At 34.4% G+C, this 15,992-nt stretch overlaps 2 protein-coding genes and 1 long non-coding RNA gene across 4 annotated transcripts; 2 read left to right on the top strand and 1 right to left on the bottom strand.

Moving 5' to 3' along the window:
* Nucleotides 1-37: 37 nt before the first annotated feature.
* Nucleotides 38-4,375, bottom strand: LOC136068291 (uncharacterized). The gene is made up of 3 exons (XR_010629668.1): nucleotides 4,048-4,375; nucleotides 2,009-2,064; nucleotides 38-171 (listed from the first exon to the last, which is right to left on the bottom strand). It is a non-coding gene; the product is annotated as an uncharacterized LOC136068291 (long non-coding RNA).
* Nucleotides 4,376-7,310: 2,935 nt separating this feature from the next.
* LOC112019394 (pullulanase 1, chloroplastic-like) lies at nucleotides 7,311-11,434 on the top strand. Of its 2 annotated transcripts, none has more exons than XM_065775233.1 (6): nucleotides 7,311-7,733; nucleotides 9,683-9,818; nucleotides 9,943-9,997; nucleotides 10,088-10,194; nucleotides 10,823-10,959; nucleotides 11,059-11,434. In XM_065775233.1, the coding sequence occupies exons 1-6, from the start codon at nucleotides 7,701-7,703 to the stop codon at nucleotides 11,278-11,280; spliced, it is 690 nt and encodes a 229-aa protein (XP_065631305.1). In that variant the 5' UTR covers nucleotides 7,311-7,700; the 3' UTR covers nucleotides 11,281-11,434. The 2 variants fall into 2 exon arrangements, with proteins under 2 accessions (XP_065631305.1, XP_065631304.1); XM_065775232.1 differs by having other exon boundaries at nucleotides 9,677-9,818.
* Nucleotides 11,435-14,635: 3,201 nt separating this feature from the next.
* Nucleotides 14,636-15,805, top strand: LOC136068290 (disease resistance protein RPV1-like). Its single transcript, XM_065775231.1, has one exon. It carries the CDS (start codon nucleotides 15,101-15,103, stop codon nucleotides 15,719-15,721), a length of 621 nt encoding a protein of 206 aa, XP_065631303.1. The 5' UTR covers nucleotides 14,636-15,100; the 3' UTR covers nucleotides 15,722-15,805.
* Nucleotides 15,806-15,992: the final 187 nt, after the last annotated feature.

Genomic DNA, 15,992 nt, shown 5'->3' with positions numbered 1-15,992 from the left:
ATAACATATTACTTTCTATAAACAATACAAACAATTCCACGTAAGATAATGGATACAAATAATACTTACAATGTTCTCTCTCACTCAGACAGTAACATGAGTCCCATCTTTGGTACTGTAGACTTTTTCATAAACAACAACACGCTTTACTGCCGCCTCTATTGATTTCGACTACAACATGTTCAACAAGATCAGCACTTTAGTTATAGGGTGAAAATTGATGTTGGTGATATCTATTAACATTATCAATGTTCAACTACAAATACTACTACTGCTATATATATATATAGTCATCATTAACTTGTATTAAATAAATAACTAACTAGCGCAGCCATCAATAAAATGTCATCATCAACTTATTTAACAGCTTAAAGAGTGACAATAAACATGGTCCAATCCTGACCTGCTTAAACAACTTCACCCACTTTTGGATTAACTGTAAGGTGTAAGGTGTCCACAGTTGAGTTGGCACTTTAAGTCTTTAATAGAGATCGCCCACATTGATCATCATTTTGACTTGAATTAAATATTTAAAAAGAAAAGAAAAGAAATGAAACTACACAAAATGATACACAATCTTTAGTGGACCTTGATAATGTAATTTTATGGATTCCCCCTCCATCATTCACCCACTTTTGGTCACTTGATAAGATTTGCATGTCATGTGATACATACTGCCACTGCCCACTGCACTCTTTTTTTCAAAGTAATTTGAACTTTTGAGGAGACTAGTAGAATATTAGTATTATAAACATTTTCGTGGGAGGGGTGGGGAGTATCATATTGTAAAACTTTTTTGCATCATCATTCAGACCTTCGGCCAGTTGTGTTGCACACTTTCACCTTGTTCCATTGGTTTGGGTACCATTTCATGCGTGGGGTACAAGTCATGCAACATCCCATGAAAATCACCATATTGATTTCGGGTTTCTTGCCATTTCATTCGGGTTCCCATGGACGAGTGTTGATCCGTGCATCTCCCATATACATGTACATGTCTAAATATTTTCCTAATTTCTATTATTTGAAAGTTTCACGGTCTCCAAAATATGGTGAAAACTGTAATTTAAAATTTCCCTATAAAGAAATTTTCAAAATTTTACACATAAGATCCTTAAAAATGAGAAAGATTCAAATATTATAAAGTAATATATTATAGTTATTATAACATGTGCTTACAGTTGGTTTAATATTAATACATTTGGTACAATGTAAAGCCAAACTCTTAGGTAACACATTTACTTATCTTGGTATTACAGAGCTAATAATTATTACAATTAGATTCATATGTGATGTTAAGATCAGACATACCCAATTATGCTTAAAATTTGATAGAACATATAACACTAATTCAAGAGTTACTTATGCTTAAATTTTTTTTAAACATATAGCACTAATTCAAGCATAACTTAGTGTGATAAGTTCTAAAAAAATTTAAGCATAATTGTGTATGTCTGATCTTAACAAATCACATATGAATGTAGATGTAATAATTATTAAATCTGTAATACCAAGATAAGTACTTCCAAAAATGAAGCAGTTGTCTACTACATGTGATAATATATCTCAAAATCATACGATACTTGAACAACAATAAATGGATTGAGTAATAGTACTCCTAAAACAGTTACCGTATTTGATTTTACCAAAGTGTACAGCGTGAGATAATAGCAGAGCTCAAAGCAGTAAGGTTAGATGTGATTGTTCTATAGACCTAGACAGAGGAATTGCAAAAATTATGTTTAGTCTCTGAGCTAGAAGAAATGAACTATAAGCAAAATTGTCATCAATGTTAAGACATGTATTAGTAAGAGCTAATGAGTTCTTTTGCCACTAAATTGAGTTTTATGTGAATTCATTTTACCATACAAAATTTTTTGCAAATATAATGGTAACATAGTCGTCCTAATGATTGTCTACAATGCAAATACATTTAGCATTCACAGTTATTTGTAGGAAGCATCATAAGTTCATAACTGATATCATAAATATGATAAACATCACATACCTTCCTGCGTTAGTTACAAGGATCTGAGCTCTGAAAGCACGGACAAACTGCAAGATCTGCACACAACCATGAATATACTCTCAAAAGGAAATATCAGAATCTAACTGCTGTCTCAGTAGCAAACAAGCTTGGATAATGACATATCTGCAGAGTCATCGATAAAAGCCAAAAGCGTGGCTAAGATATAACAAGTAATACACTCTCTTAATAGTAATGTTAAACTATTATTGGCCAAGGTTCACAAATGATAGAGCTGTCTAAATGGTGACTATTAACAGGTGACAAAAAGATGAGTATCAAGCATTGTGCTAATCCACATCAAGATAATAAAAAAGAGAATTACATATGAACCCAAACTCAATACGAAAGCAACTTCAATTAATACTGAAGCATTTAGCATGTATATTGAACATAATGTAAGATACTAAATTCATAAACATAAATAAATGAAATTTTTATACAGCCCAATCATATAAAAAAGCATGCAGTCCTATAATAACCATGTAAAATGTTTCAAATTTGTTTGCCTTTGTTTAATGGCAAGTTACAGAAGTGGGTGGGACTTTGAATCTTCAACCTCACCTTTGGATTTTGTACAATTAGTTAATTATTTTGTTTTCTTTTTTAAAAAGTAAGTTACCCATGCACCCTCACCCTCCATCCATTCTTATGGGAAAAGAAAGTGCTTCTTGAGCTAGAACTCATTGGAAATCAATGTCAATTTAGTTAATTATTCTTCACATTGATATTTCACCAGTGGAAACCATTGATTAGCGACTAAATAAACGGTGCAAAAAAGCATTGGAAAATCAAGTGTTCCTTCTTTGTAGTGGGAGGCAAACAACAAATCTATATTTTCAACCTAGTTCAACTCCTTTATGAGTTTCTATGTCTCGTTCTGACCCCAAAATGATCCACAAAAAGGATAATTGAGTAAGATAAAAGTAATTAACATTTATGAATTATTTTAAGCAAGTCTGTCAACTAACACTGCTTCCTTAGCCACCCATTGTTCATTATCAGGGATAGAGAGATCTATCTGCATTGAATGCTTGCAAATAGTTCATACAAGTTTGCATGCATTTAAGAAACCCACTTCAAAACAAGGTTGGAGGTTCAAATAGTCAATGCCAAACTCAAACTTCCCAAATATAATTCGATAATCGGGGGAGGGGGATTTGGAGTCTGGATGTTTCCATTAGAAACACTAGGAAGTGTTAACCTGTTGCACTGAAAGGCTCTCGGCCAAACTCAAACTTTCCAAAGAAAGCAGGGATCAAATTAATTGTAGAATGTATACATGTGAATATCTTCATTTAATAACAAGTCAACAAGAACGAAATAAAATCATCAACAGCATACAATGTGCAAACAAGCAAGTCAAAGGAAAAACATATACTCCTATGTTTTAGATGTTCTATTATTCATTTTATTTTTCCCAAATCTGGAGAAGATGGGTGTATCTCAATTTTTCACTATCAATCTCTACTTAATCCAGTTCCAGTTTCATCCTTATCACTACAAAATTGTAATCAATCAAGCCTAGCATTCCACACCAAACTCAGTAACATAAACCCCAAGATAATAACTTAAATAGCTAACAAATAGCCTAGTTTGGTCTATGAATGAAGGAAACTAAATTCAAAGCAACCTTGCAACCTCATTAGTGTTTTATACAACTAGTTGTCTACCGTCAGTTTAAATATTCCTCAAATATCTTTGCTTAGTCTGAGAACACAGGACCCCAAAAAGAAAAAAGAAAAAAAACAAACAAACGCATTCTTGCCACCCAATAAGTCTTTTATACCACTAGTTGTCTATGTTTTCCAATTATCAAAACAAAACAGCAGCGTTTGCACAGTTACAACATCCCTTCCACCCCATTTATCCTCGATTTTCTCAGCTACCAAACAGGGTAGAATACAGGAAACTTGTTGTAACATAGAAAATAAGCAAGGAATCGAAATGGGTGTGCTGGAAAATAGAGAAAAATTGCGACTCGAGGAATAAATACCCACTACCAAAAACATGAGAGGTACCTGTACAATGCCACCAATCTGCTGCTCTCTAATCGAAGCAAACTTCTGCAAATTTGCTGAACCCTAATCACAGCTTTAACTCTGGAAATGGGTGGTGGAGTGGAAATGGGGAAGAGCAAGGGACGGCGGCGTGGAGAGTCAGAGAGACCTTGAAGGGAGCTGCTCGGCGGCGGGAAGATCAAGGGACGACGGCGCTATCTTCAGTGTGGGCTATCTCGGCGGCGTGGATCGGCGCTCAGCGGAGAGTGAGAGAAGTTGAAACTTGAGAGAGAGCAAGGTTGAGAGTGAGATGGTCTGAGCCGAACTCAGGTATTTTTTTTAATAGGTTAGGATGTTTGGCAAGAGTATTTAAATATAGGATTTTGTTTTGTCATTCATAAAATGTTGGGTTTTACACTTAAATTATTGTTTGGTTAATATTTTTTAAATATAATTTTCAAAAAACTAAATTCTATTTTCTTGATTTAAATAAGGATTTTGAAAACGGCTTAGAGTGTGAAAATGGCTTAGAGAGTGCTTTTAGGGTGTAGAAAATATTTTTTTAATGACAATTGTAAATAAATTAAAAATAGTGGACCTTACGTACTTGTTCAAACTCTTTTATTTTTTAAATTTAGAAGTTTATCTTTATCACAAAAAGAATTTTCACACTTTAAATTTGAAATTTATTATTAAAAAAATATATGATGAGCTTTATTCACTTATCATTATTCACAAAAAAAGTAATCTATAAATTCTATACATTACTTTTTATTAAAAAAAAATTAATCTTAAAAATAGAAATGATCTCCCAAACAATTATTTTTGCTTTTAGTATTTTAAAAATTGTTTTTAAAAGTGGGAGCCAAACACGTAAAATATAAAAATTATTATCTGAAAATTAGTTTCAAGTTCAATTTTTTGAAAATTGTTTTTATACTCTTTTGAAAATTGTTGATACCCATTTTTGCAACACATTTTTTTTTAACAAGCTCAATTCATGTATTATGTTTTATTTTAAACATGGCCCAAGCCCATGTGACTTATTGGGAAAATTGAGAAAATGTGGTTTGGAGAGTATGGGATGGTTCCTTTCAGATTTTTTGCATGAGTCCAACTCATGCGTGCTACCAAGTGGGCAAGGGACACTGGTAGCACCTCAGGCTCATAAAGGAAGTTTTGTATCCAAAATTTCCACCTCAAAAGAGCTTCTATACTCTGGGTGACTATGCCCCTAAAAGTGGGAGCCAAACATGTAAAATATAAAAATTATTATCTGAAAATTAGTTTCAAGTTCAGTTTTTTGAAAATTGTTTTTATACTCTTTTGAAAACTGTTGATACCCATTTTTGCGACACATTTTTTTTAACAAGCTCAATTCATGTATTATGTTTTATTTTAAACATGGCCCAAGCCCATGTGACTTATTGAGAAAATTGAGAAAATGTGGTTTGGAGAGTATGGGATGGTTCCTTTTAGATTTTTTGCATAAGCCCAACTCATGCGTGCTACCAAGTGGGCAAGGGACACTGGTAGCACCTCAGGCTCATAAAAGAAGTCTTGTACCAAAAATTTCCACCTTAAAAGAGCTTCTATGCTCTGGGTGACTCTGTCCCTAATTTTCAGCTTAGCTTCATTTTTCACACCAAAACACAGCTGACCCTGAACTAATTAGCTAGCCTATTGTAACCACCAAATGCAGCTATCAAAACCCTACAATGACAAGGAAACAATAGCTAATGGAGTCAACCACTTTATTTCTAAAATCATGCTAAAAATATGCTAAACTCTTCCTTAAACAAAAGCAACCCAAGCCAAAACACCAAATTAGTATCATAAGGGATAAAAGCCTCTTCCACTACTCAAAAACCAGTTATTAGCAACACCCTAAACTCTATATAAAGCTCTCTCATTAGTTCAAAACAAAACTAATCACGTTCTACCTATATACTTGAAACTTCAGAGCAAAAGCCCATTCAGGCAGTTAACAATTTGACAATTCCGAAGTTTGGTAGTAGAAATATGGGTACATGGGAGAACATTCTTTCTCTTCCTCACAACCTCTCTCAATTTCCTCTTCTCGGTGACTATGGGTCGAAGTTTCAAACTTGTTGAACCATGTTTTCCCTATAGAGCTGAAACTTGAGAGCAAAAACCCATTAAATCATGAAACATTTTCACAATTCTGAGCCTTAGAGGTGGAAATGTGGGTACAAGGGGACCTTTCCTCTCTTTCTCACAACCTCTCTCAATTTCCTCTTTTCGGTGACTGTGAGTCGAAGTTTCAGACCTGTAATGTTTTTATACTTTTTCTACACTTTTGTTATTAGCATTTTAATTATCTCTTGTCAAAGCACCATTAACCTTTTGTTCATTATATATTTGGAATTTTTGACTTGATTCTCCACAATAAACACCTCTAAAAAACCCAATGGGAGATTTGGGTTGTTCTCGCATTTTCAGCCATTGTCACAAGACGTCCATGACAAAAACAAAAACAAAAATTCTCCAACCAATCAGGCTCTAATAATTTTGTTGGTAAACTTTCCTGACTCACCTGTAGTCGCGTTTAAGAAACGTGGCTATAGGTAGTCTCTCTCTCTCTTTAATTTTAAATTAATTCCAATGAACCTATAGGCCTATCCAAAAAAACGCGGCTACAAACACTTAGGTTAGCTATGGTAGGTTTTTTGTTGTTGTTGTTGTTGTAAACGTGGCTATAGCCCCCAAGGGATTGAAATTGACTAAGTAGACTGAATTGTATTGAATATGATCAAAGTAGATCTAATTGGACCAAATAAAAATGACTTAATTTTTAGGGAGGACAAATATCTTCAAAAAATTTTAAAGAAAAAATTATACATTATATTATAATACAAAATAATTATTTATTCTCATGCATTACGTGAGTCTACGACTAGTTACTACTACTTCTAAAACCTAAAGCTATTAGGAACAATGAATTTAATAATTTAAGCGTTATTCTAGCGCCCAACACCCAAAACCAAGAACATCTAAGAAAATTAAAACTATGGGTCGTTGTATATCGATGAATGTGAACCTTGAACCTGAGACAGAAAATGAGAATAGAAAATGAATACAAACCCAGCTCGCACCAAACAGGGCCATAAACCTTAGAAAACGACATAGTCGTTCTATAGTGAGGAGTTGGGAATCCAGACAAACGACAATAACGATTTTAAGGAAAAAAAAAAAAAAAAAAAAAGCCACGGGTCGTACTACAAACACGCAAAAGCGACTAGAAGAGACAAAACGAAAAAAATCTTTAGCAAACAAAAGAAACAGGAAAAAGAGAGAGAAAATTGAAAGATCGAGAGTGCGAGAGAAAAAAAAAAAGCGTGGAGCTGGAAAAGTGAACAGAAAATACTCTTCTCTCTTTGCAATTGCAAGAATCTAAAAATCCCAGGGAATTCCAAAATCCTAATTAACAGTAACAGTAATAACAGTAATGTCTCTTTCGTTCCCTCTTCTCTCATCACAAACTCGACCTTTCCTCCCTTTCCTTACCAACAACTTCCAGTTCCAAGTCCAACCGTCACTTCCTTCTTCCTCATCGCACTTCTACAACGTCCACGTGTCCATCTTCTCCAATACGACGCCGTCTCCTTCTAAGACCAAACAGTGCTCACCTCTCTCTTCGCTGTTCCTCTTCCATGTCTGTTGAGAACTCCACTCCTACTTCCCAGGTTTGTTCATGTCTTTGCCATCAATTTAAAATCACTTTTTAGCCAAAATGACCAAACAATTCCTTCGTATTGTGATGAAAAAACCATCGAATCACTTAGCTGCTACAAATATCATCAATTCTAAAATTGGAAAAAACCTAGCTACAGTTCTCTAGGTACAGTAAATTTGGTTCTTATTAGATGAAAAGATCCAGTACCATGGACTATTTTATAACTTCTTTGTCATAACTGTAATGTGACGTGCAGAGCGTGAGTGGTGAAAAAAATGGTGCGTCGAGGCTGAGTGGTCACCACTTACAGTCTGTCTGTCAGAGTTGTAGCAAAAAAGTGTGGTATAGTTTGTGGTTCTAGAACCACTCTTATTAGATCCAATTACGTAGCTGAATTGACTAATGAATCGCAAATAGTATTATCCTCCGATTTAAATTCAACAATGTTGTTTATTGGTCAATGCAATCACGTGGATGAATTTATGTGCAGTGTATAATATCTAAAAAGCTGTACCTAAGTTCTGTCGTCTTAAAACCTTCATATGCTTTTTGGATTTAGAACTGAGTTAAGAATAATTAACTTCACTGCATGCCACTAAACCAATGATCTAATTCTTGTAATTGGCAAAAAGCATATAAGTATATATGTTTTTTTTCTTCTTATGAAATTTTAGAAATTTGTTAGGAGAAGAGAATTTTTGCTATTTGTTTTTGGAGGAGCCACCATCCACACTTGGTGACCATTTTTTTTTTTTTTTGGATTTTTTGGGCTCATGTTAATCATATTGGGGCTAGATTTCAGTTTTGGAGAGGCCACACAAAAATATTACACACACACACACATATATATATATATATATATAATTAGGGTCCATCTCTGGTTGTTACATGCTTAGCAATATATATTATGTCAATTAGTTACTTCTCAATTCTCATCTATTGATAGTTGACAAATATGAGTTGAGCTCACATTTGAAGTTGTAGATTGGTGATGGGTTATTATTTTATAATTTGGTGAGTTACCCACACATTCAGTGGGTTTTGAATTTTTGACCTCACCTTTCACCCATTCTTATGGGAGAAGCAAGTGTCATTGGAACTAGTGCTTATTGGCAAATTGGTGATGGTTGGTTATGAATGAAAAACGTAACAATTTACATGGATGACTCAATGAGTGAACCTTCAGCATCCACTGGTCGCGAACCAACCATAGAACCCTGTTCAAGAAAAAGCTTCCAGGCTTCATGAAGTGCTTCTTTGGGAGTTAAACTTCCATTTGTCTGTATTTTGAGAAAAGTATCTCTTGTTTTTCTTTCCCATTTATAAGGGCAAATAAAGCTTTTGCACATTTTCGTTAATCCATGAATAGGATCTATATAGACACTCTGCTTGCAAAGGGGGGATTATTCGGGTTGTTTTGTCATTGTTGTGGGTCCCTCCCTTTGATTTTCCTTTTAATAATTGGGTTAGCATTGGATATATATTGGTTAAAGTTACACCATTTATAATTTTACATGAGATTTATATTTTGTTAATTGTACCTTTGGATTATGTTTTTTGATAAGTAACCTTTGGATGATGTATTCACTCCATGCTTATCATTTATGTAAAATTTTATATCAATAAAAAGTTATTTACAATCAAATCCTCAATTCATGCATTTGGAAATTGATAGATGAGATGGCTCTAATCCTTGATCATCTTGATATTTGATTAGCATAATAGATTGTGGAAACTATATAACTCAATGTGGTTTTAGCGAAATACTTAGCTAATGCAACAATATTGGTGGGGTTATATTAACCAAGTTATATTAGGTGTAACTTAAACCTAACCCCCTCCAAAACCACACACATATATGGTTTTGTCTCCTTGATATGGAATGTTGGGTATAATTTTGTATAGACTAGCTTTTTCTAGTGTTGATATCGTGGTAAATAATGTTGATCTCAGCTGCAGGATAGTTTGTTGTTTTCAAGAGCATACTGGGTTAGTAAATCGACTATTGCCTGGAATGTGGATGTTGGAGATGGTTCCTGCTTCTTATTCGCTAGTAAAACTGCTGCTTTATCAATTGTGGATGATGGAGTTGAAGGTATAAACTTTAAACTAATGATTACCTCCTTAATATGGTTGTTTGATTTTGTGAAATATTTTATTTTTTATTTTTCTGAGAGCAAATTACTGCAATTCAGATTTGACTGATTTCTGTGCTACAGGCAAGGACATGCAAATTAAGCTTGAAGAAGACAGTTGTGGGCTTCCAGAAAATGTAACATAGTCATTTGTAGAACAAATTATAGTATTTAGACCTAGCTCTGTAGTTACGCTGATGTTGTAGTTGTTTGCTTACATGTATAGNGTGATTAGAAAATTTCCTCATATTCAAGACTACAGAGCTTTCAAAGTGCCTTCTACTTTGGATGCCAAAACTCTCCTCAAATGCCAGTTAGCAGTTGCTACTTTCAATTGTAAGCATTTTGTTTTACTTTACTTCTTAACATGAATATGTACCAGTGGAGAATAGTAGGAATAAATCATAAATGTTCTAGATATCACTCTAGCAAGTGATATAATAGAATCCTTAGTATGCCTGTTGAGGTTTATATTTATATATTAGTTCTCATTTTGTGGATCAATCTGTTAACAAATTTACAGGCCTCTCATGTAATATAATAAGAAATATCACACAGCTTGATTTTTTTTTTTTTTTTATGGAATCTTACAGCTTGATTTAGTAAGTTATATCTATAACTTATCACATGATTATGTAAACGATATCTGATTTATTGCATGGTTCATTAACAGCTATGTGGTTGCATGAACATTAAATGAAGTTGGTGATGTGTATATATATGTGTGTGTGTATGTAAATCTCTTTTGATCTTCTTTTTTGATAAGTATCACATACACCCAGTGGGTCTTGAACCCATGATTTCATACTCCATCTTGTGCTTGCAAGAGGAGGAAGTGCTATTTGGGCCCTGGCTCATTGGCACAAACTCTCTTTTGCTGTGAATCAAAATAAGGCTTCTATTGTGGTCACTTGTATTTTACTGTTGTCTATTGGATCATATCCTTTGTGTCTCTTTCTTACAGCTGATGGGAAATGCATAAATGCTACTGGTTTGCAATTACCTGGTGTGCTTGACGACTTATTCTCATACAATGGTCCCCTTGGTGCACTTTACTCAGAAGAATCTATGTCACTTCACCTGTGGGCTCCTACTGCTCAAGTATATCATATTTTCTAAAAGAATTCTGCCTTCTTTAGTTTTATTTTTGTTATTCTCAAAATCATTTACTTTTTCTTGATTATTAATTTGTCAATACAGGCAGTATGTGCTTGCATTTATAGGGATCTAGTAGGTGGGAATCCTCTGGAAATTGTCCAGCTTGAGGAGGTTAATGGTGTTTGCAGTACTAAAGGACCAAAAAGACGGGAAGGCTGTTATTATGTCTATGAAGTATCTGTATATCATCCTAGCACCTTGCGAATTGATAAATGTCATGTAAATGGTCCTTATGCTAGAGGGTATGCTGGTTGTCCCAATTAGCCAACAATTACTAAATATGGATAAGGTGTCTCTACATTCTAAAGTTAAACTGGACTACCATCTGCCAATACATGTTTACATATGGTGTATTGTATTTACAGACATACACATGGGCACATCCCGTGATGTTTTTATTTATTGTTTTCTTGTTGAAGCAGGCTCTCATCAGATGGCAGGCGGACATTTTTGGTCAACCTTGATTCTGATACATTGAAACCTGAAGAGTGGGATAATTTGGCAAATGAGAAACCTGATATATTCTCTAACATAAGTATATATGAATTGCATATAAGGGATTTCAGGTGCAATTCAATCTACTGTGCTTATTACTTTATGGAGATCAACAGATAATAGACTTGAGAGAGCCACGACCCACTTCAGCCATACCCACCTCTTCTTTTAAGCACCTGTCACAGCAAAAAAAAAAAAAAAAAACCCAAAACTCCAAACCGGCCCATCCACTGATCCATTAACCCGCTACCCATACACCGGTGTGGAGGCCCAACCAATGGCACAAAGTGAGAGTTGAGAGTAATTCAGAGAGAGAGAGGGAGACAAAATGAGGAAAAAGAGAGAGTTGAGAAGTCTGACAGAGGAGAGAGAAATAATAAAAAAGATTAAAAAACAAATACAATAGTCTAGCCATCATAAAAGTAGGATGGCACTGTAGCAATATTGGAAAATTTTTTTACAATTCTTTACTTTTACAATTTCGGATGTTGGAGGTTTTTGAGAGACAAATGCTAAATAAAAGCAACATGTGGCACTTAGTTTTCGGATGGGAATGCAAGAGAGGGAATGAAACCATTCTATTATAATGAAAACGTGCGGGTTTGTTTTGCTTTGGTAGTTTGGGTGAAAGTGGCTGGTGGCTTAACTTTGGTTTTGGTTTTAAGAGGTAAGCCAGTTAGATTAATCCAAACTAGAGTTAAGTTTGTATTTATTGCATGGTTAAAGTAGACATTTGCTAATTGTCCAAATGGCAGATCACCATTGGTTTGGAGGACCACATCAGCACATCCACGTGGTCCTTCGTTATGGCTAATAATTTCTTGAGGGTGAAGGAAAACAAATCTCTCTCGGCCTACATTTTGTGTATGCCTAATTTGGGCAGAAATGGGGAGAAATCTCCTGTAGCCACAAATGTTGACTTTTCTAAGCTCCAAAAATTACTTATGTGCTAATTTCGCTATTTCATTACAGTATAAATGCAAAAAGGGTATGCTATCAGGTGCCTTTAGGACAATGGTTAATAATTTATTTTAGGAAAATTTTGAAACTATTTTAATAGAAAATGTAAAAATTTGTCGAAACATTTTTTTTTTTCCCATAAAAACTTTCTTTAAATGGAATGTTAATCATTACGTTAAGGGCATCCATTAGCATTTCTAAAAAAGGTAAACATTTTTCTTTTTATCTCTCTTTTATTTGCAACCTAAACAAAAAAAAAAGTTTAGTAGATTCCATTCTTTTCTTTTCTCATTCCCTCCTTGGTACCAAACATGTATGAGAGAAATATTTTCTATCCTTTCTTTTCCCATTCTCCTTTTTCTTTCTTTTCTCTTTCCCTACTTGCAAGTTGCAACCTAAGAGCATTTGCAACAGTGGAGCTAAATAGCTATATAGCTATTTTAGCTCTACCAAAACGCCAAAAACAACCACACAGCACTGAAGCTATACTTATAATTTTTGGCTTCATTGCTACAATGCACATCTATCTATAGATGTGCATCGTAGCTGAGAGCTAAAATATATATATATATATATATATTTTATTCCAGCTTGATTAAAATAATATTACTTGGTTTATTTTTTTACTTTCTTTTATTCTCACCGTGCTCTCTCTGTAACTCTCAAGCTCTCATTTGAAACTCAAGATTAAGCTCTCATCTCTCAAGCTCACTCTCTCAAACTCTCACCTCTCTGTTTACCATTGCCAACCCTACTCATAGTCAATGTCGTCGCCACCGAAGCACGACGTCACCAACCAACTAGCTGTCCCAAGCCACCAATCAGCTTCAGACCCACGCTGCCATCCGCCTTAGACCCACGTCGTCGATCCGCCTCAAACCCACTTCTCTTCTGTTAATCCACTTCAGGTCAGTTGTCTTCTTCATATGGATGCTTAGGATTTTTGATTTGGGTATAACATCAAAGAATGTGGGATTTTTTATTTAAGTATAACATCAAAGGATGTGGGATTTTTGATATATGATATTTTGTTGTTGTTCTAGATTATTGGCTTGGTGATTTTATGTTATGAGATTTCATTTTGTTGTGTATTAGCTGTTTTGAGTTGCTAGAAATGGATGAATATGGTGATGATGACACTTTGGTGATTGATGCGATTATTGGCTTGGTGATTGATGCGATTATTGGCTTGGAGTTGCTAGCTGGATTTTATTTTATTGTTGTTTTGGATTATTGGCTTGGTGATTGATGCAATGATGATGACACTTTGGTAAGTGGGGATTTTATTTTCCTGTGAGAGTATATGCTTTAGGGTACATTGGTCATGGTGTTTCAGATTTGTGGAGAAATATATTAGTTTTGTTGCACAAAACCAAAAATAAAGCACACAAAAAGGATTTTTTGTGGTTATTTTAATGAGAAATTGTTAGTTTGGTTTTGAGATGCTTAAAAATGAATTTGTTGTTTTCTTTATCGGCGGTGGTGGCAGAAGCGTTGGTGACGACAGTGGTGGCATTGCCAGTGGAAGAGTCGGTGGTGGCGGCGGCGATAGTGGCAGTGGTGGCGGTGGGAGAGTAGGTGGCACTGGTGGTAGTGGCGACGGTATCAGTTATGGGTGGTTGTGATTGTTGTTTATTGGAATGGATATATTATTTTATTGTAGTAAATATATTATTTGATATTTATATTATTTTATTGTGTTGAAAGTTAAAATAGATCCATTACTCCAACATATATGTAAATAATATAAATAAAATAATTTTTGGTAAAGTTAAATAGTTAAATTTTTTAGTTTTACTGTTCTAACTCAGCGTTAGTTTTCTCAAAATTCAAAAAGCGTGGGACAGCTGCAAACATGAAAGGCTTTTATCTTTTTCAAAGCGTTCACTTCCCCTCTCCTAGTTGTCAACTTTTATTTTTTTAATTTATTTTACTTTTCTTAAAGATTAAAAATTACTTTTTACAACTATTCGACCACCCTTTACTTTCCTGAAAACTGAAAAAGCGTGGATCATAGAATAAATTCGTATATTAGCCTTTTTCTCAAAAAAAAAAAAAAAAATCGTATATATTTTGCGCGTTGTCAGGTAAAAGTAAGAAAATTATGTTCTGTCATTTATTTCCACTATTTAGTTCCTGGAAATTAAAAAAGCGTGGGACTGGCTTCACACGTGAAAGGCTCTTTTTTCCAAGCGTTCACACCCTTTCCCAAATGTTCTTTCTTGGATGGAAAACCGAAGACCCCTGATACTTTACTCTTTACATTGCCGTTGTCAAACAAATGCCAAATCCCGACTCACAATTCCTTTACATACACCCGCACCCACTCTCACTCTAAAATTTTCTTCTATTTAACTCCAAATTTCCATTTCGATTTGATCTCTCTGTCTGATTCAATTCACTCCTTTTATCAATTTCGCAATCAAACACTGATTCAGAGCATTTCAATCAAGTCTGAGCCTCACAGAACCGGGGCTCTTCTGGTGCAAGACTCAATCGTCAAAACCGTGATCCTACTGTCAAAAATTTATAGTTCATTTTTTTCCATGCGTTCACTTTCTCCCATTTCTTTTAATTCCCCCACTTTATCAAATCTCTGATCTTCTCAATCTTCTGCTTATAGATCCCAATGGTTATCCTCACCAACGAAGAAGGAGCCTCCTCCTCTTCTTCCACTCGCCGATGGAAGTATGATGTCTTTTTGAGCTTTAGAGGTGAAGATACCCGTACAGGTTTTACTACCTATTTATACAAGGCTTTGGAACAACAAGGCATTAACACCTTTATGGACGATAAGCTTCCGAGGGGAGAAGAAATTTCTGCGGAACTTCTCAAAACAATTGAAGAGTCAATGATTTTAGTTATTGTGTTTTCTAAAAACTATGCAGAGTCCAAATGGTGTTTGAACGAACTTGTTAAGATTGTTGAGTGTTCGGAAAATGTTCGACCGATTTTTTATAACGTAGAACCAAGTGAAGTACGTAATCAATCGGGAAACTTTGGGATAGCGCTAGCTAACCATGAAAAGGAGTTCAAGGATAACATGGGGAAGATGCTGAGATGGAGGGAAGCCCTAAGTAAAGCAGCTAGTTTGTCTGGATGGCATTATAAGGAAGGGTACGTATCTAAACGTTTTTTTTTTTTTGAAAAATTTATGTATCTACTTGTTGATATAATGATTCATGCTTTTATACTTCTAATGGTTTACCAATACCACTACATGCAAAAGTATGAAAGTATTCTATTTTGATCATATCATTTGGTAGGGAGATAGTTAGCCTACAAAGGTCAATCTTTGAAGTTGAAAAATTTTAACCTTTCCAGTTAAGAGTTTCACCCATGTGTGTGTGTATATATATATATATATTTTTCCAAAATTTTGTTGATTATTTCTTTTCAACATTGTTAGTGGACAACGGTGGCTCTAAATTTTTTTTTTTTTTAAGAAACTTAAATTATGCAAAATCTAATTAAAAAAAAAAAAAAAGAACTTGAATATATTATCAAACAGACCAAAAAAG

This window comes from Quercus suber, unplaced genomic scaffold (genome assembly GCF_002906115.3).
Source record: "Quercus suber isolate HL8 unplaced genomic scaffold, Cork oak 2.0 scaffold_107, whole genome shotgun sequence".
NCBI classification, from domain to species: Eukaryota; Viridiplantae; Streptophyta; class Magnoliopsida; order Fagales; family Fagaceae; genus Quercus; species Quercus suber.
The sequence above is the reverse complement of the archived record's forward strand: the minus strand, read 5'-3'. Positions and strand labels throughout refer to the sequence as shown.

What these genes read in the sequence shown, in the direction of transcription:
- LOC112019394 (XM_065775232.1), top strand. Translation starts at nt 7,701, where the DNA reads ATGTCTGTTGAGAACTCCACTCCTACTTCCCAG. An exon ending in ACTCCACTCCTACTTCCCAG is followed by an intron (nt 7,734 to 9,676) that starts GTTTGTTCATGT and finishes TGTTGATCTCAG; the next exon opens with CTGCAGGATAGTTTGTTGTT. An exon ending in AGCAGTTGCTACTTTCAATT is followed by an intron (nt 10,195 to 10,822) that starts GTAAGCATTTTG and finishes TCTTTCTTACAG; the next exon opens with CTGATGGGAAATGCATAAAT.
- LOC136068290 (XM_065775231.1), top strand. Translation starts at nt 15,101, where the DNA reads ATGGTTATCCTCACCAACGAAGAAGGAGCCTCCTCCTCTTCTTCCACT.